Here is a 21713-nt window from a genome sequence, read left to right on the forward strand (position 1 = left end):
TTTGGACTGTGGGTCAAATTTTATGACAAAATTAAATAGAGTGGATAAGCTGTCTCAACAGCATTTGAAAGTAGCATACCATGTGATGAAGCAGGAAACAGATAAGAAATCACAAATTCAAAGTAAACTTTGAGTGTTACTTCAAGTCGTAGGTGAACCTTTATGAGCAAGGCTTAGTGGGCCTTATCAAACTGAAATGAAATTGTGTGAGGTGAACTATTTAATAAGAATGCCAGATGGAAAGAAATCTCACAGAGGATGTCATATGAATGTGCTCAAAAGGTAATTTGATAGGGAAGGAAAGCAAAAGAAGAATGTATTACTGGTCACAACACAGAGTGAAGAGCCAAGGTCGGATGTCTCTGAGTTGGATTTCCTCAAATTAAATTGGACAATGAAGAAGTTCTCAAAAAGTGGGATAAATTATTGAGTTATCTTGCAGAGGAAAATTGAAATGATCTGAAATAATTATTACAAACACAGGGGAAGCTATGTGAGAGTAAACTGGGAAGGACTAATCTAATTATGCATGATGAAGATAGGAAATACTCCAAATTAGCAATATACTTAACCCTCTAAAGTTGGCACAAGTTCCAAAAATGATTAAATGCATACTCAACGATAATATAATTGAAGTGAGTTGCAGCAAATGGAACTCATCCATGGTAATGGTGCCAAAACGAGATGATATGATTATGTGTGAACTATTGCAAAGTGAGTGCAGTTACAAAATCTGATTCATACCTTATTTCACTTTTGGAAGACTGTATTGAAAAGGTGGGACAAGCAACTTATATTTCTAAGTTGGATTTACTCAGAGGATATTAGCAGGTACCTTTATCCGAATGAGTGAAGACAATTTTGGCTTTCTTGACACCAAATGAACTGCACTAATTTAAAGTAATGCCATTATACTTTGCTTGTGTTGATTTGATTTATTATTATCACATACACCTAGGTACAGTGAAAGGTTTTGTCTTGTGTGCAGTACATGCAGATCATAACATACAAAGTGTGGAGGGTAATAGAACAGACTGAAGAATTCAATGTTATGGTTGCAGAGAAAGTGCACGGAGAGCAAGATCAGCATTAAATTTAAAATTTTAGACGTTCATACATAAGTCTAATAACAGCGGGGGAGGAACACTCCTGAATCTATTTGTAGGTGCATACAAATTTTATATCTTCTGCCAGACGGAAGAGGGTGGAAGAGGGCTGAGATTATGTTGGTTGTTTTTCTGAGGCAGTGGCAAGTATAGATGGAGTCAATGGATAGAAGCCTGGTTTGTACCTCTATCACTCTATGACTGAGCTGTATCCATGACTCTGTGTAGTTTCTTGCGGTCTTGGAAAAAGCAATTGCCAAACTACACTGTGATGCATCCAGATAGAATGTGTGCTATGGTGCATCTATAAAAATTGGTAAAAGTCCCTGCGGACATGTTGAATTTCCTTAGCCTCCTGAGCAAGTACAGGCATTGCTGAACTTTCTAGACCATTGCCTAGTGGACCAGGTCAGATTGTTGATCATCACTCCCAGGAACTTGATGTTCTCAACCATCTCCACCTCAGCAACATTGATGCAGACAGGGACGTGCCCTCCACTCTACTTCTAGAAGTCAATGACTACCTCCTTTATTTTGTTGATGATGGAGAGATAGTATCTTTACACCATGCTGCTAAGCCCTCAATGTCTTTCCTGCACTCTGTCTCGCCAGTATTTTTGAGAAACACCCTATGACTGTGGTGTTGTCAGTAAACTTGGAAATGGAGCTGGGGAGGAATTTGGCCACACAGTTATGAGCGTATAGTAGAAGGCTGAGTTCATAGCTTTGTGAGATACCAGTGTTAAGGATAATGGTGTAGGTAGTGTTGTTGCCTATTTTTACTGACTGCATTGTATACATCAGAAAGTTGAGTATTCATTACAGTGGGTATGAAAACTAGGCCAGCAACTAAGCCAGCAACATTCCAAAGACTAACCAATAAAGTTATTTCCGGATTACCCAATTGTTTGGTGTACATCATAATCTGGTGATTTTTAATTACATATGAAAGGAACATTTGGAGAGTCTATTGGAATTGTTTGATTGACTTTGGGATGTGGGCTTTTAAGATAAATTTGGCTAAGAGTGAGTTTGCAAAAGCCCAAGTCACATGCCTGGGCCATGTCATTGGACATGGAAAGAATGCTCCATGGGATGTGAAAACAAAGGTTATTGGGGAGTTTTCCATACCATCAACAAAGAGGGAAATACTATGATCCCTGCAACTGAGTGGTTTTTATTGGAAGTATAATGTTGCTGTCACTTTAAAAGGTTATTTTGTCCTGGTATTTTTTTGAGAGGTTGTAAGACAGAGCTATGAACCAACTACTGAAGACCACTTGAGTAAACAGCTTGTCAGACCTTGTTTTTTTTAAACAGCCTGAATGAGTGTGACCAGCTTTCCCAGATCCAGATTTCTGGGGTTTGGACTTTTCAATACCATCAGAAGCTATCAGGGTCTTAACCGAGTTGGAAGCTTCAGTGAATGTCTCTGGGTGCTACTTCCTTGGAATCTTCTCTTCATATTATTTTCCTCCTGGATTGGAGAACTGCATGTTAGAATCTCTGAATTTTCATTTTTGGCAAGGGACGTATTTATGAGATGCTACTGTATTGGAATGGTTAATTAGTAATGGCTACTGTATCTATTATTCTCTTAAGTTTCCAATATTTATTATTCTAAATTCCTCTTTCTTTGGCTGTATTTAAACTACAGTGTTTAAATAAATAGTGTTTTGCTTAACATCAAGCAATTTGACCAGTCTCATTGCATGTGGAACTGATATTTTATATTTGTATATAAAATAAGAAAAAGTTAGGGTTTAGGCTACCTTCTTAGAATATTTTGAAGGAGTGTGGTTTGGTCCATAACAGAAGTTCGTACTGAATTTTAACAGTGTGGTTGCTCCAGTGACTGACTTGTTGAAAAAGTGCAGCAAACTTCAGTGGATGGACGAATGTCAGAAGGCATGTCACAGCCTGAAGGCTGTGTTAGTCACTGTCCTAGTGTTACCCACACCTAATCATGCAAAGCCATTCAACGTGGCTATCGATGCAAATGATGTGGATGTCAGTGCTGTATGCTTCCAAGAAAATGACACAAAGGTAGAAAGATCTATTGGCTATTTTTCCAGGAAATTGAACATTCACAACAGAAATATTCCACGATTGAGAAGGAGATCTTGAGCTTGGTTTTGGCGTTGCAACATTTCAACATTTATATTACCAATAATGTGTCTGAGACAATTGTATATACTGATTATAACCCCTTAAAATGTTCGGACAACTTTAAGGATAAAAATTCCAGACTGTTTAGATGGAGCTTATTATTGCAGCCATTCAATTTGGACATTATACACGTGGCAAGACAAGAGAATGTAATTGCCAATGTGTTGTTGTGAATTTGATGAAAGAAGATGAAGGTGTTTAGTGTTGGGTAAAAATGGATTGAAACAGATTGTAGTAGTGAATGTTTGCATGCTTAAAGTCAATGCAATGTATATGTGTTGTAGTGTATAAATAGTGTATTGTCCAACAGGGTGTTTCTAAGACCCTGCAGACTCCTCAGCTAGTGTACACATTATTAATTTACCATGGCAGCTTAGCATGTATCAGGAAAAGATTACATGGCACGAGTCTGTAGTCAGTGAACCAGGGCACAACTTTATTTGATTTTGATAAAAGTAAGAATTAATCTTTACAATTTTAACAATTCTATTTTTAATTATTCAATTCTTTAGAAACTTAAAATAATTTCCAGATACTCATAGCTTTTGCCAGTCGGTTGAATTTTTTTGGTCTGTTCCACTCTTTCACGGGTTAATTCTCTCTCTGATCACAGGGTGAGCTACTTTGGTCACTGCCATATCCTAATGTACCTTTAGGTAGGATGGAGAGTGGGGTCCCCTCGAGTCCTGTCAGGATAGATTCATATACATAGGCTACCTTCTGGAACTTTCCAAGGTCTTGACCAATCCGAGTTATCGAATTAATCAATTTTATCACCTTGGAATGCTGCTAATGGCTCTCGATGGCTTGTTTTACAGTGAACCCTTTGAATATCCTACTTTTGGGCCTGGAAGTCTGGTTTCGACCCAGAATATACATCTGGTCGTTTATCTTACTGAGACATGTCTGCTCCATACATGTAGGGGGGTTGTTTGTTTGTTTGTCAGGAAGGGTTGAAATCCCCTTTCACACTTTCAAATGTGTTCTGGTGCCTCTCTGGTATTCTATTGTTTAGGCTTAGATCTTGCAAGGACTTGATCCAAAGCAGAATTGTCTCTTGTGTGTCTGCCTTGACTAATGATGTGGAAGAGTCGGTGTTGGACTGGGGTGGACAAAGTTAAAAAAATCAAATAACACCAGGTTACAGTCCAACAAGTTTTTATTTGGAAGCACTAGCTTTCGGAGCACTGCTCCTTCATCAGGTGGCTGTGAAACAGGATCATAAGACAAAGACCTTATAGCAAAAGATTACAGTGTCATGCAACTAAAATGACATAGTGAACAAACCTAGACTCTGTGTATGAGAGCAGGTCTGCGTGAGCATGTAAGAGTGTGTGCTTGTGTATGTACATGAGAGAGTGTGTATAGTGTAGTGTGGTCATCTGTAGTGTGATATGAACTCAGGGTCCTGGCTGAGGCAATCGTCATGGGTACTGAACTTGGCTATTAGCCTCTGCTCAGCCACTCTGCGTTGTTGCCTATCTCTCTCTCATATACATGCTGTCTCTCATATACACACACGTACAAGCCCCACACTCACACCCAGGTATACATCTTCTCACAGGCTTATACTCCATCACACTCACCCACACACTTCACAAAGCATGCATACATGCAAACACACCCTCTCTCATGCACACACTCACATGCAGACACTCACATTCTCTCTCGCTCATGCATGCACACACACATATAAGCCTACAGGGTGAATTTGCACTTGCAGAATTGTACTTGCAGATAGCACACAATCTGCAGGCAGTCAATGCAGGCAGTCAATCCATGTAATATTTTATAAACTCCACTCTGGAAACAGAAACAGTCTGACTCAAGATTGGGATACAGACAGACTCCAACCTCACACCTTTAATGCATTGTCTGAGCTGAAATGTCACTTTTATTTTACTAAAATCTTAAGTTATCTCAACACTGACATTCTGGGATTTACATATTAATGAACCAAAACCTGCCATCCATTCTAAAAGACGAAAGGCTTAACAGCTATCTAGGTTTGTTCAATATATCATTTCAGTTGCATGACACTGTAATCTTTTGCATAAATTCTGTGTCTTATGGTCCTGCTCCACAGCTACCTGATGAAGGAGCAGTGGTCCGAAAGCTAGTGGTTCCAAATAAACCTGTTGGACTGTAACCTGGTATTGTGTGATTATTAACTTTGTCTTGGCACAGGAATTTCCAGCATACTTTGTTTTTTGGCCATCTCTTCTGCCCTGTTTATTTCAGTTGCAGTGCCTGTATTTCTGGCCTCCCTTGTTAATTGCTTTTATTTCACCTGAGGTCACTGATTACCCTGATGTCACTTTTTTAAGGGGAGAGGTGTGACGATACTATGGCTTTAAGAGATACATATGCCCTTTTTTTAATGAAGAAGGGTTGAGACAGAGGTGCCAATTGGTCTACTTTGATCTTATAAAAAGTTTGCGAGGCCTTGGGCTTTTTTTAAAAGTTGGAACAGAAGCAGCCTGATTGATAGAGACAACCTCCCACAGAACTAGGATTTTTAATTTTATTTTTTCAGTAGCAGTTGTTTCTGTGGTCTTGCAGCAGTGCTTGGAGGCCGCAGTAACATCTCTCCCTGCTACTCTTTCTCTCTCAGAGGTTTCGCTTGATGTTTTTTTTCCACCTAGACTGGAGAACTGCCTGTCAGACAATCTATTTTACCGAATTTGCCTTTGCCAAGGGTGTGTTTATGAGATGTTTCTATTTTGCAACAGTTATTGTTTAGTAGTTAAATAATCTATTATTCTGTTAAGTTTTCCAATAGAGTTAAGCTATTCCGATTTCTTCTTTCGTTTGTTGACTTTCAACTATAGTGTAAGAATAAAGTGTGTTTGGTTACCATCTGTCTTTACCCTTTAAGTCAGTCAAGGTGGCACATCACATTTCTACTCTGAGTTGAGATAGTTTATTAGAAACATGATAACTGTTCTAGCAAAGCAATATAAATTCAACAAAGCTTTCTGCTGCTGTAACCGGGAATCGACTGCTTATGTAGAAACTGGGTGCAGTGATTGCAATGAGGTCAACCAACTGGACCTTATCGAATATGAGTTTCCCTGATTGGGGCTGTTAATCTGGTCCTATCGTGGAGCCCTGGCTGACAGATAAAGAGGAGTGTCAGAGATTCCGTTCACTCTGGGTGCTGACTCTGACAAGGCTGTGCCAGAGTCAAGGACTCTCCACATGTAAATAAAGGGTGACTTGGTGATGGGATACCGGTCTCTGTGGAGTTATTTCATTGGGCGAATCAGAGTTAGCTGTGAACATGAGCACTGGTCTGCCAATATTCAACACCTGCAGTCAAACATGAAAATGAACAGCTCGGATGAGGACACCTGTAACCCAGTGAGTCCTACCCAATGCTTTTAGGAGAAAATGATAAGGGGAGTGGCAAAACCAAGAAGAAGTGAAAGAAACATTCTAGTGAATTGATAGAAAACAGGAAAAGTCACTTGACAGTAAAGGCAAATTCACACTATGCACTCTAAAAAGTCTACTGATGTTTGTGATCAATTTTCTTTTTGCCCGTGTTATTTAGCCTGCTACTTCAGAGCAGACATCATGAGCTGTTTTAACTTCTCAACATCACATTTTGTCATAATAAAAGCTTGATTTTCTTTTTGCAGTAAGTTAAGTGTATCCACAATCATCATCCCTCTGGTCACTGAACCTTGTAACTCCACGCTCACTCCATATCGTATGTATTCAGTAACAACACTCTCATCAATAGCAGCTGCCACTGCAAAAGAATCACAGGACACAAAGCCGGGATGAAAATACAGCTCCCCTTTGCTTTGCTTGTCTTTGGTAAATTTTTCACTGTGTGTTGTTATCTTCTTCATGAAGCAAGCTTTCTCAGTGCCTTGGTTTACCCACTCCTTAAAAAACTCCTGTAATGGACACAATGAAAAGCAATCAAATTTATGTGTCATCCAGCGTAACTACCTGAAATACCAAACAAGTCTATCAAAGGTTAAAAATCTTTGCAAGACATGGAACCTCTCATTATAACAGTGAGTATCTTAATATGTTGAAAACATTTCTTGTGAATTTTGAATTTACCTAGCAACCACAGGTTTTACTTTTACAGTCTCAAAGAAAGTGCAAGAGTGTATTTGTGAGGAAATGCAGACCTGTATCATTATATTGGCAATTTTTGGATTTTTTTTCCATTATCAATCTCACATTAAATTACTATCAGTCATGAATAACTGATCCTCCACGTTTGTGAATGGATTTAGACTACAATTGGATATATAGTATCATTGAGACGTACAGCACAGAAACAGACCCTTCGGTCCAACCGTCCATGCCGACCTGATTTCCCAACACAATCTAGTCCCACCTGCCAGCACCCGGCTTATATCCCACCAAATCCTTTCCTATTCATATACCCATCCAGATGTCTTTTAAATGTTGCAATTGTACCAGCCTCCACCACATCCTCTGGCAGCTCATTCCATAAGATGTACCACCCTCTGCGTGAAAATGTTGCCCCTTAGGTCTCTTTTATATCTTACCCCTCTCACCCTAAATCTATCCCCTCTAGTTCTGGACTCCCCCACCCCAGGGAAAAAGACTTTGTCTATTTATCCTATCCATGCCCCTCATGATTTTATAAACCTCTATAAGGTCACCCCTCAGCCTCCGATGCTGCAGGGAAAACATCCCCAGCCTATTCAGGAGCTCAAATCCTCCAGCCCTGGCAACTTCCTTGTAAATCCTTTTTGAACCCTCTCAAGTTTCACAACGACTTTCCAATAGGAAGGAGACCAGGATTGCACGCAATATTCCAACAATGGTCTAACCAATGTCCTGTACAGCTGCAACATGACCTCCCAGCTCCCACCTTGTGAAAAGCCTTTGGATTTTCCATAGCTGTATTTGCCAAAGCTATCTCATGTCCCCTTTTTGCCCTCCTGATTTCCCTCTTAAGTATACTCCTGCCTTTATACTGTTCTAGGGATTCACTCAAGCTATCTTGTCTATACCTGACATATACTTCCTTCTTTTTCTTAACCAAACCCTTAATTTCTTTAGTCATCCAGCATTCTCTACATCTACCAGCCTTTCCGTTCACCCTAACAGGAATATACTGTCTCTGGACTCTCGTTATCTCATTTCTGAAGGCTTCCCATTTTCTAGCTTTCCCTTTACCTGCGAACATCTGCCCCCAATCAGCTTTTGAAAGTTCTTGCCTAAAACCGTCAAAATTTGCCTTTCTCCAATTTGGAACATCAGCTTTTAGATTTGGTCTATCCTTTTCCATCACTATTTTAAAACTAATAGAATTATGGTCGCTGGCTCGAAAGTGCTCCCCCACTGACATCTCAGTCACCTGCCCTGCCTTATTTCCCAAGAGTAGATTAAGTTTTGCACCTTCTCTAGTAAGTACATCCACATACTGAATCAGAAAATTGTCTTGTACACACTTAACAAATTCCTCTCCATCTAAACTCTTAACACTATGGCAGTCCCAGTCTATGTTTGGAAAGTTCAAATCCTCTACCATAACCACCCTATTATTCTTACAGATAACTGATCTCCTTACAAATTTGTTTCTCAATTTCCCTCTGACTATTAGGGGCTCTATAATACAATTCCTATAAGGTGATCATCCCTTTCTTATTTCTCAGTTCCACCCAAATAACTTCCCTGGATGTATTTCCAGGAATATCCTCCCTCAGTACAGGTATAATGCTATCCCTTATCAAAAATGCCACTCCCCCTCCTCTCTTGCCTCCCTTTCTATCCTTCCTGTAGCATTTGTATCCTGGAACATTAAGCTGCCAGTCCTGTACATCCCTGAGCCATGTTTCTGTAATTGCTATGATATCCCAGTCCCATGTCCCTCACCATGCCCTGAGTTCATCTGCCTTCCCTGTTAGACCTCTTGCATTGAAATAAATGCAGTTTAATTTATCAGTCCTACCTTGTTCTCTGCTTTGTCCCTGCCTGCCCTGACTGTTTGACTCACTTCTTTTCTCAACTGTACCAGTCTCAGATTGATCTCTTTCCTCACTATCTCCCTGGATCCCACCACCCACTCCGCTACCTTTCAATAGTACTTCTACCTTAAAAATATCCAAAGACTCTGCTTCCACAGAAGAGAGTTCCAAACACTCACATACCTCAAAGAGCAAAGATTTCAATCTATTCTGTCTTTAATGGATGACTCTTCATTTTGAAACAATGACCCCAGTTCCAGATTCTTCCACAAACAGAAATATCCACATTCCACAACCATGTTGTCAGGATCTTAAATGATTCAGGTTCAATCATTCAAGTCACCTCTTAGTCTTCTAAATCCCACAGATATAAGCATAACGAATCAAACCTTTATTCATAAGACAACCCATCCATTCGAGGTATTAGTCTAGTAAGCCTCTGAACTGCTTCCAATGGGTTTCCATCCTTCCTCAAATAAAAAGATACTTAAATACTGTACGCAGTAACCCAGATCTAGTCTCACCAAAGCCCTGTATAATGGAAGCATAGCCTCCCTGATGTTGATTCAATTCCCCTTGCGATAAACAGTAATATTCTATTAGATTTCTCAAATAATTGCTGTTATTGCATTTTAACTGTTTGAGATTTATCCACTGGGACACACAGATCATTTTGCATCTCAAAAGTCTGCAATTTTTTAATGTTTAGATATTAGGATTTGTTACTCTTCCAGAAATTTATATTTTCCCATATTACATCCGTTTGCTGGACCTTTGTTGACTCACTTAACTTCATTGTATTTTTTGTAGCTTCCTTATGTTCTTTCCACAATGTGGTGCATTGACACATCTGCATTTCCCTTCAGATGCAAATTTTACTGTTAGTTGGATGCTTGTATGCTACATGAAACCTGGCAATTCACTCCTAATTTCCCAGCATCAGCCACTGGCTGTTACTTGTTGTAATTACCTTGTGGCAACGTTACTTTGCTCTTGCTCTCTTTAGATTAATAAAAACCACAGGGGAATCTTGTCTAGTTATCAGCCTCTACAGCAGAGCACACTACTTTCACCTGGGACCCGTCACATGTTCATTAACAATTTCTCTATTTTTCAAATCAAAAGTTGCCTGAATTGTTATGACGCCCGCTGATGTTATTACTCGTTCATTCAGATCCTAGATTAAAGCTTGGCTTGATAGATAACATTTTGAGTTGTTTTGATTCTAACAAAATGATCTCCCACTGGATAACGTGCACCAAACTGCAGATTTGGCTTTAATGATAAAAAAGTTTACTAACCAAAGAAATGAAGGTAAATTAAAATAAATCAAGCTGCCTAACTATAACACAAATTCAAAACTTTTTAAACACCATCAAAGTATAATCCCATTAATCCCCACAACTTTCCTTTGTAAATGAAAAAGGAAAAGAAATAGCTCGTGTATAATACTTAAAATCATATATTACTCACATCAGTGTCTCTACCTCTAATCGCCTCTCATGTCTTGGATGGTTTAATTCATAGACTGAAACTTTAAGTAGCTTTTTCCTGGAGGTTTTGTACATCTGCGTTTAAATATACTTTAAGTATCCTCTTCAGGACTTTATCCCAACACTTCTTGTCTATGAATATAACTAAATCTTTACTGTAAAATAGTCTAGTACCACCCTCCCATCTCAAGAGCATCAGTTTATACAGCAATCTTCATCGAGGGACTTCACAGGAGTATTAAAAATTCAAAGTGAAGCTCAAAAAAACATTCTTTCTAACCTATGGCTGTTTTTCTGAAGCTTGAAAAAACCCTCCAAAATGGAGTGTATAATCTTGTGAGGTCATAAATCCTACCAAGATGCAGAAAAACTCATTAGTTTGAAAGCTAGGCCTTGAATATGTTTCGAAAGGAATCATCTCGGCTACAGTTAATTATGAATTTCAAATACACTGAAAATCCACACGTTACAAACAAAAGCCAAAAATCCAAACTTACAATAAATTATATTAAAAATATCTGTAATTAAGAGTTGCCATAACAATATGCATTCAATGATTGTGATTTTACATTTAAGATGATTTTATTCAACAGCTTACCCAAGGCAGTACATGGCGAAGACAATATTCCCAAGTTGCAATATACATGGGACAAGCAAAGTGATTCAAGACAATATAAGCTGCTTCAGGATCTGCTGCAAAGTTAAACTCAGAACAGATCCCTGTATTCCCCCTGCCTGTCAAAGATAAAAACATGAAATGAAATTAATTCATCACAACATTAAGCGCTTCTTAATACAGTCACATTTAGCAGCCCTGGGAAAATAAATGCTTGGCATTGATCGATAAAGGAGGCATGATCGATAAATGTTAACATTGGATGGAATTGTCAACAGCCAAAATATAAAATGCGCATACTTTAAGAAATCAAATACACAATGACACCATCGTCACATTTCAGAAATTCTGAAAATGTTTCCATTGAGACAGTTTGGTGCAGCATTGGTTCCAAAATTCTACTCCTGAAATCAACTTCACTTTGAAGATTTTAAACTTGATCAGGCTAAGCCCGTAAGGTATGGCAGCACATTGATAGGGTAGCAGTGTAGTATACTCAGTATTTTGTGTTCATATCTGCAGTTGTATTGATTGAAAAAATTGACTATAAAATAGATGATTTGTGTTAAGTTTCTTCTGCCTGAGTATGCTATCAGACCACTTTCATGTAAACGATACAAACAGGTGCTACCGCAATATTTGGAACATGCTGTCTTAGAAGGTGATGCAGGGCAAAAGGAATCAAATCATAAAACTGCTCAGAATGCTTATAAGAATGCTTAATGCCACAAAATCTAGAAGGTATTTAAGGCAGGACAAATTTGAAAAAGCTACTATCTGCAGTAATACTATTCTTCCAGATGTAGTTTACTAACATAGGAATCTGCTGTCAGTTCAGCATGATAACATGGTTCAAAGACATTGTAGAGATACAAGATAATGAGCGTGGGTGAGACAAAGTTGAGGGAGAAAAAATGAAAATGGATTACTACACAATAGTCAAGACATTAGGAAATTTATACACAACAGGAATACAGAATCAATGTGTACACAATATAAATGTCCTATGCTTTGATCTAGAAAATATTACTTCCTGAGTTTCCACAATGACTCATTGAATGAGTGCACACATGAAGGGCTGCAGGAAATGATCAGCTTGGATCTCTGTTTGCTGGTTATTTTCTTACATCAATCAGCAAAGCACTGTAAATAGGACATAGGGATAAAAAAGATTCACGAGCATGAACTACTGCAAGCATATATATTCAGTATTAGGTGAGAATTTAGTCAGGGTCAGGTGTGATGTGATCCACACTTAACAGAATGATGCAGTTAGCTCTTCAGCATACTTTCCATGTTTCCTCCCATGATGTACAGATGCTTTAACTTCGACGGAAAGGTGCGGTCCATTTTAAATGCCAGAGCAATGTTGGTCAGGGGGCCAGTAGCCACAAGCGAGACCTATCGGGTAACAAATAAATGCTTATCAAGGTGACTGAGGGATGGAGACGTCACAGTAGTATGATATTATAAACTTCAGAAGTTTGATAACTATTCACGAATTGAAAAAAATCAGTAAGGATAAATTGTTACACACAAGGTGATCAGCAATATTTCTGTCTGGAATAAGCTGTTAAGAGGCAATGACAGGCTGTTACTGAGGGAATTGAAAGCCATTAGCCAAACCTGGGAAAGGGAGGAGTCAAGGCTACATAAACAAAATTGTTTGGACACCAACATGGTAACTGTCTACCTTGTGCCACAAGGACAGATGATTGAATGCTGAAGAACTTGAAAGACATGCTGTGCTTTCAAGCAGATAGTTACAGCTAAATGTAACAAGGAACAGTGGAGTTATTTCTGATAAGGAAGGAAGCTGCAGACTCAAGGTCTCCAGATGAGAAATGCATATTTTAGATGAAAGAATGCAGAAGGTCATCAATAATGTCACACCATAATCATGAAGATGGAAAAACTGTATAAGAATCCAACTCCGGAACTCTTCATCAGCAGAACTTCAAAGACCAACACTGCACAGGATCAAACCATCAGAGACAGACACTGCTGATTGGACTCCTAGCTAAATACCATCATTAATCAGATAATAGCGAAGCTGAGTTGTGAGGTTTAACTTGCTTACTTGAGGGGTCTTATTTTGGTTGCTACCTTTAGTAAAGTTTAAGTGATTATTTCAGTACTTGATGGTCTATAAGATTTTGTAATAGGTAGAACTGAATTAAAGGTATCTTGTGGTGATTTACCCATACCAATGGACTGTCACAGTGGACTTGTGCAACTGGAAATGTATTTTCGTTTTCCTCTATTTTAAAATTAAGTTCAAAAGTAGGAAGGCATTACATTAAAACTAGAGCTAGGCTGTTCAGTGGTGATGTGAGACAGCACTGCCCCACATAAAATCTTGGTTATGTTGGCAGTTTATCACCTTACAAGCTTTTGAGTCAAAGTAAATTGAAAATTTAAAAACCAAGATTCACAGATGTTTGTTTGGTAATGTTAAGGAGTACAGTATCAAGATGCTTTAATATGTTGTTATCTATCAGTCATGATCTAACTGAATGGTGGAACAGGTTTCAAGGACTGAAATGACTCCTGTTCTCTGTCGCACTGACTACCAGAATTATATTTCCTGATACATATACATCTCACCTGACCAGGATGTTCAGTGATTATTCTTGTGATGGCATTTACTGCATGTTCAGCTTGTAGGTGTTCCAGCCCTGGAGCATTACAATCTGGAACATCACCTAGACCATCTTTTCCATGGTGCTGGCCAGCATTTAACTGCTCTTCCAGAATCGATGCACCTGCACCACGATATACAGGAATCTGCAATCATAAGGATAAATACCATGTTTAACAACATTCATGGGAATGTAATGCAATGGTTCCCACATGTAATGGTACCAGATAAATGTATGGTTCTGGACATCAGAGCTCTGTGTTACTAGACATGTCATAAGGCAGGACTACTGGCCACAAACTGGTTCTTCTTTATCTAAAACACATGGTGACTTGCAGACAGGAGGTGGGAGACTGTATAAACTTTCACACTGCCTGGGTTCTACACATGCAGGGGGATTGACGCTTTTTACTTTGAAGGAAGGAAAGCATTAAAAAATACTCTTTCTGCTGCTTCTTGGAAAGCAAGAATTTGTGATTTGCCGGCAATCATAAGTTTGTAACAGGCACCAATTTCTGCATGAGGCAGGCATTCTATACGTTGGCTCTGGGAGATTTTGACCAGTTGAGATTTTTAATCACAAACATCAGTTCACTGTTTCTGCATTTATCTCTTCTATCAAAAATGTGACTATCAGAAAGTAGGCACTTTCAAGTTTAGACACCCCCCTCACAACCACCACCACCACCCAATTCCACGACCATATACAATCCACTTTGGTTCTGCCTTCCTCGGCTCAGGAATTTTGGGGCAAGTTTTCTGTGAATGCCATGAGGCTATAGATTGTGTTTGAGTACAATTCTGCTGTTGTTGCTGCTAATGGACCACAGAGTCTCCTGGATGCCGAGTCTTGAGCTGCTCCTTCTGTTCAAAGTCTATCTCAGTTAAGCACAGTGCTTGTGATGTACAACATTCTTCTCAATGCGAAGAACAGACTTTGTCTCCACAAGCATTGTACAGCAGCACTGTGCAGAGATCGCTTTTACTTTTTCAGAATGAGTAAAAAGCTACAGGACATAGGGATTTAGGAATCTTCATCCATGAATCACAAAAGACGAACATCCAAATACAGTGGGTAATAACGAAGGCAAGTGGAACGTTGGCCTTTATTTCAAAGGCAAGAGTGTGTTGCTGGGAAAGCACATCAGGTCAGGCAGCATCCGAGGAGCAGGAGAATCGACATTTCGGGCATAAGCCTGATGAAGGGCTTAAGCCCGAAATGTTGATTCTCCTGCTCCTCGGATGCTGCCTGACCTGCTGTGCTTTTCCAGCACCACACTCTCCACTCTCAACTGCAGTCCTCACTTTCTCCTCCTTTATGTGGATGTGGTGGAGGCTGGTACAATTGCAACATTTAAGAGGCATTTGGATGGGTATGTGAATGGGAAGGGTTTGGAGGGATATGGGCCGGGTGCTGGCAGTTGGGACTAGAGTGGGTTGGAATATCTGGTCGGCATGGACAGGTTGGACCGAAGAGTCTGTTTCCATGCTGTACATCTCTATGACTCTATTTCAAAGGGAATGCAGAGAAAGTAGTGATGTTTTGCTAAAACTATACAGAGCACTAGGCAGACCACAGCTGGAATCCAGTGAACTGTTTTGGTCTCCTTATCTGAGCAAAGACATGTTGGCATTGGTGGCAGACCAGAGAATGTTCACTAGGCCGCTTCCTGTATGGAGCAACTATCTTATAATGACAGGCTGAGTAGGTTGAGTCAGTGCTCATTGAAATTTAGCAGAATGAGAAGCGACTTTATTGAAACATTGAAGATTCTTAGGAGACTTGATATGGTCGATGGAGAAAGGTTGTTTCCTCCTGTGGGGAAGTCTCGGATCAGACAGTGTAATCTCAGAATAAGGGAGTCACACATTAAAAACAGAAATAAGAAGGAATTTCTTCTCTCAGAGGGCAGTGACTCTGGAATCCTTTGCCTCTGAGAGCTATTGAGGTTGGATCATTAAGTAAATTCAAGGCTAGGAGAGGCAGGTTTTTTATCAGTGAGGGAACCCTAACCCTAACCCAATCACAGGTGAACGTTTCCACACACAAAGTACGATAGAAATTTGAAACACTCTTCTGTGAATGGTTGTTGTTGCTTCATCAATTGTAAATATTAATTCTGTTGATAGAATAGATTGATGGATTTTGTTTTGCTACTGATAGCAGACCAACTAAATACGTACTTTCAAACAACTGCCTCAAAACAATGGGGAGCACAGGGTCTAGTGGGAATGAGGAATTAAAGGAAATCTGTATTAGTAGGGAAGTGGTGTAGTGGAAATGGATAGGATTAAAGCCCAATAAATCCCTAAGGCCTGATCCCAGATTACATAAGCAAGTGGCACTAGAAATATTGGATGCATTGATGGTCACCTTTCAAGATTCTACAGACTCTGGAGTTCCTAAATTTTAGAGGATTGCTAATTTAACTATACTGTTTAAAAATCGAGGTAGAGAGACAAAATGAAACTATTGAGAGGTTCGCCTAATATTACATAAGAAAAATACTCTAGTATTATAGAAGACTTGATAGCAGAGTACTTGGTAAACAGTGACAGGTTTAGATAGAGTCTGCATTGATTTACGACAGGGAAATCATGCTTAACAAATGTATTGCAATTTTTTTAGGAAGTAACTAATAGATTTGATACAGGAAGCCAATGGGTTTACTTGGACTTTCAGAAGGCCCTTGCTCAGATCCCATGTACGTGATTAACATGTAAAATTAAAGCACATGGAATTGATGGTTGTGTACTGACATGGATAGAGAACTGGTCAGCAGATGGAAACAAAGATCAGGAATAAATGGGTCGTTTTCTGAATGGCAGCCAGTGATCAGCCTGGTATTGCACCTCAGCTCTTCACAATATATACTAATGATTTAGATGAAGGAGCTAAATGTCACCCTGGTTTATAGGTGAAGAAAGCTGGGAAGTTAGGTCAGCTGTGAGGAGGATTCAGAGATGCTTTGGTGTTCAGTATAAGTTCAGTGAGTAGGCAAATGCATTATGGATGCAATAGAATGTGAATAAATGTGACATTATCCACTTTAGTAGCAAAAACAGGAAGGGAACTTACTTTCTGAATGGCAAAAGGGTAAGGTGAAATTAAACCTGGGTGTCCTCATACACCAATCACTTAAAGTAACCATGCAGGTGCAGAAGACAGTGATGAAGGTAAATGGTATGCTGGCCTCCATCGCAAAACAATTCGAGCACTAGAGCAGGGAAGTCTTGCTGCAATTGTACAGGACCTTGGTGAGACCACATCTGGAGTATTGTGTGCAGTTTTGGTCTCCTTATCTGAGGGAGGATGTTCTGCAACGTGTGAAGAGAGACTGGATTGCTTAGGACTATATTCACCAGAGTTGAACCTATAAAATTCTAACATGATTAGACATGGTAAATGCAGGAAGGATGTTCTCCAGGACCAGGCAGTCCAGACCTAGGTGGCACAGTCTAGGGAAACAGAGTGGGCCATTTAGGACTAAGATGAGGAGAAATTTCTTCACCCAGAGAGTGGTCATTCTCTTCCACAGAAAGCAGTTAAGACCAAAACATTGAATAATTTCAAGAAGAAATTAGGTATAGTCCTTAGGACTAAAGGTCTTAAAGGGTTTGGGGCAAAAGCAGGAACAAGGTACTGAGTTAGGTTCCCTCGCTGGCAGCATTGTGAGTCTATATACAGCACATAGAATTGCACATCACCACCTTCTCAAGGGTTACTAGGAAGAGGTATTAAATGCTGGTCCAGCCCGGAAACCCCACGTCCCTTGAGTGAATTAAAAAATCAACCATGACCATATTGAATGACACAGCAGCCTTGATGCGTCAAAAGGCATATTCTTGCTCCTATTTTCTAAATTCCTATGAATATGGACCAAAGGTCATAGATTAGCAATGATCTCACTGCATGGTCAATCAGGCCAAAGGGACTAAATGGCATATTCTTATTGAGACGTTTCACAACAGCCATTTTGTCATCAATCTGCATTTTAAAAAGACAGGCAAATTCATTTCTACAAGCAACTTATGAAAAGAAACATTTAGTTATAATAAAAGGTTATCTTTCAAAGTACACTGTGCCCTCACCCAAAATGGCCATCACATACCTCTGTCCTCTGGCAAATCTTTAGCACTCGAAGTACATTTTTGCACACGTTTTCAATGTTTGTATTTCCATGAGTACACGTTATACCCAGGACGTGCACATTAGGAGCTGCAAGAGCCATCATGATCGCTTGGGCATCATCAACCCCACAGTCAACATCTAAGAGCAACAGCTTCTTCGACATCTTAAAGTCTGTGGCACAAAAAATAAGTAAGATTGACTTTAAAACATAGAGTTATAGAGCAAGAGTATACCATTCAGCCAAGTGGCCCTGCTGTGTGAACCTAGGTCAGGGCTGATCATTGACCCTAACTATATATCCCCACTCTGAACCCATAAACCTCGGGTTCTACAAATGGCATCTACAAATCTATTAATGTCTAACTTGAAAACAGAAGTTATTGGCCTTACAATCTGGGATTAATATTCTGGCAGCATGGAGCACTGTTGAGAGAATGGGAAACTGTAATATTTTAGAATTGCAAGCACTGTTCATTTGCTGCTTCTTTTAGTACAACAATAAACCAAACAATGTGAGTTTGGGTTCAAGGTGGATAATCTTCAGGTTTGGAGTTCAAAGTAACACTATTTATCGTACTTTAATACATGGTAATTGTATAATTTAACTTACAGTTACATTGGATAATAACTAATCTTTCCATTCATCCTTATACCTAAGAAAGCACATGCATTTTGCCTTAATGACTACTGCCCAGTGGCTGTGACCTCAATAATCATGAAGTGCTTCGAGAGGCTGGTCATGGCCCATCAATCCAGTCTCCCAGCCTGCCTAGATCCCCTACAATTTGCCTACCACAGTGGACATGATTTCCCTAGTCCAGCGCTCATCCCTGGAACATCTGGACAACAAAGACACCTACATCAGACTCCTGCTCATTGACTACAGCACCACCTTTAACACCATTATTCTCTCCAGACTGATCTCAAAACTCCGTGCCCTTGGTCTCGGCTCCGCTGTCTGCAAATGAATCCTCGGTTTCCTGACCCACAGACTGCAATAAGTGAAGACAGGTAATTGCACCTCCTCCATAATAACACTCACCACTGGTGCCCCCCACCCCAAGGATGCATCCTCAGACCCCTACTGTACTCCCTGTACACCCACAACCGTCTTTCCAGATTCTGAATGAATGCCATCTACAAGTTCACTGCAGTAGGTCACATATCTAACAACAATGAGTCAGAATACAGAATGGAGATAGAAGGCTTGGTGATGGGGTGCAATGAGAACAACCTCTCTCTCAGCATCAGCAAAACTAAAGAACTGATCATTGCCTTCAGAAAGAAAGGAGGAGAACACACCCCCATCTACATCAACGGAACTGAGCTTGAGAGGGTGGAGAGTGTCAAGTTCCTCAGAGTGACAGTAACCAATGATCTGTCCTGCATTTCCCACGTAGATGAGATGGGCAAAAAGGCACACAACGCCTCTTCTTCCTCAGGCTGCTCAGGAAATTTGGCGTGTCTATAAGGACCCTCACCAACCTCTACAGGTGCACCACTGAAAGCATTCTATCTGGGTGCATAACGGCCTGGTGTGGCAACTGCTCTGAACAGGACCGTAAGGAACTACAGAAGGTGGTGTGCACATTCCAGACCATCACAAAGCCAATCTTCCATCCATGGACTCCATTTACATGCACCACTGCTGTGGAAAGGCTGTCAACATCACCAAGGACCCATTGCACCTCAGCAATGCTCTCCTACAACCTTTTCCATGAGGCGGAAAATACAGAAGCCTGAACACATGCACCAGCAGTTTCAGACACAGCTTCTTCCCGGCTGTTATTAGACTGATGAATGGATTCTCTAACTTCAAATAATGCTGATCTTGCCAATATAGATGAAGGGCTCTTGCCTGAAATATTGATTCTCCTGCTCCTTGGATGCTGCCTGACCAGCTGTGCTTTTCCAGCAACACACTCTTGACCCATTTTCTTCTAAACCCTTCCTATTCATATACCCATCCAGATGCCTTTTAGGTGATGTAATTGTACCAGCCTCTATCACTTCCTCTGGCAACTCATTCTATACACACACCACCCTCTGAATGAAAAAGTTGCCCCTTAGGTCTCTTTTATATCTTTCTCCTCTCACCCAAAACCTGTGCCCTCTAGTTCTGGACTCCCCGTCCCCAGGGAAAGGACCTTGTCTACTTATCCTATCCATGCCACTCATGATGTTATAAAACTCTTTCAGGTCACCCCTCAGTGTCCAATGCTCCAGGGAAAACAGCTCCAGCCTAATCAGCCTCTCCGTATAGCTCATATCCTCCAACCCTGACAATATCCTTGTAAATCTTTTCTGAACCCTTTCAAATTTCACAACATCCTTCCAATAGGAAGGACACCAGAATTGCACGAAATATTCCAAAAGTAGCCTAACCAATGTCCTGTAGAACTGCAACATGACCTCCCAACTCCTATACTCAATGCTCTGACCAATAAAGGAAAGCATACCAAACGCCTTCTTCATCAAACCAAGGTTTTCACTGTACTTAGGTAACCGTGACAATAAATAAATCAAATCAATTCAAATCTTCTTCTTTTCATGTTCCTGTGCTACTTGTGTGTCTTCCAGACAGATTGCCCTGGTCTGTTTAACTCCACTTGTTCTGTGGTATTTATACTCCTTAACATGTAGCTCCATAATATCATCACAGTTACTCCAGGTTCTGAATACCCTTACACAAAACAAGTTTCATTATGTTTGCCTTAATCACTGACCCATGATGCTGGTGAAAGTATCAAGTTTAAATTTGATTGGATGACAATTTACATAGACAACAACTGTCAAATTTACCTCAGGCAACTGTTCAAATTCTCCTTGGGAATGAAAAGAAACATGTTCTATTGCAGTATTAGCCTGTTCTTTACAGAGCTGTTCCAAGGCATGAGTCTGAACATTGGTCAGAGACAATTTAGTTTCATGCTTTGTTTATTGTTCAGACTGACTCACAACTTTGACAAGTGACCTCTTTCACCAGAATGTTGTTGTTGGAAAGTTAGACAGTTTTGTCCTTGTTGATGTAGGAGTTTGGAAACACATCGATGGCAAAATGCTGTAATATTACATTGCCTAGAGTCTCACATTGAAGCTGTCACGTAAGAAACTTGATACGCTCCACCCTCTCAAGCTCAGATATTGTTCAGATGAAATGTCTATTTTTTCTGACCAGGTGATTTATTGCATTTTACATCCACACTCGGTAGATTGTTCTGCATTAACTTTAACCTTCACTGTGTAATACTTCATTGGCAATTTTCGAGATCCTGCCTTGGGGCTGCTCTTTCTGGAGTTAGACCCTCTTTCAATTGAAGAAAGTCAGCAACTGATCTAATTAAGAGATCAAGGACAATTTTGCCATAAATGGCCTCTTGTTGTAGGTTTCCATAATTGCATGGTTCAGGTAGTACATGAAGATCATTAACAAAACTCTTAACAAACAGATTCTCTTGGGAGTTGATACAGATAAACTTTGTCAAACTGACTGATTGTTGGTAAGCACTTGAAGTTGTTATATTCTTGACTGGATGATCATTATTAGGATTTTCATCTCCTTGTACTGCACACATTTTGTTGTCCTGTTG

General features: G+C 39.9%; 1 protein-coding gene across 2 annotated transcripts; it reads right to left on the minus strand.

The window, feature by feature from the left end:
• Positions 1–5359: 5359 nt before the first annotated feature.
• On the minus strand, positions 5360–21713 carry LOC122550873 (pyrimidine-specific ribonucleoside hydrolase RihA-like). 2 transcript variants are annotated; one of them, XM_043692261.1, is made up of 6 exons: positions 20926–21713; positions 18104–18294; positions 13958–14137; positions 12640–12751; positions 11333–11469; positions 5360–7183 (listed from the first exon to the last, which is right to left on the minus strand). In XM_043692261.1, exons 2-6 carry the CDS (start codon positions 18284–18286, stop codon positions 6836–6838), a joined length of 960 nt encoding a protein of 319 aa, XP_043548196.1. In that variant the 5' UTR covers positions 18287–18294; positions 20926–21713; the 3' UTR covers positions 5360–6835. The 2 variants fall into 2 exon arrangements, with proteins under 2 accessions (XP_043548196.1, XP_043548195.1); XM_043692260.1 differs by lacking the exon at positions 20926–21713 and having other exon boundaries at positions 18104–18553.

Source organism: Chiloscyllium plagiosum, chromosome 6, assembly GCF_004010195.1.
Source record: "Chiloscyllium plagiosum isolate BGI_BamShark_2017 chromosome 6, ASM401019v2, whole genome shotgun sequence".
Classification (NCBI taxonomy): Eukaryota; Metazoa; Chordata; class Chondrichthyes; order Orectolobiformes; family Hemiscylliidae; genus Chiloscyllium; species Chiloscyllium plagiosum.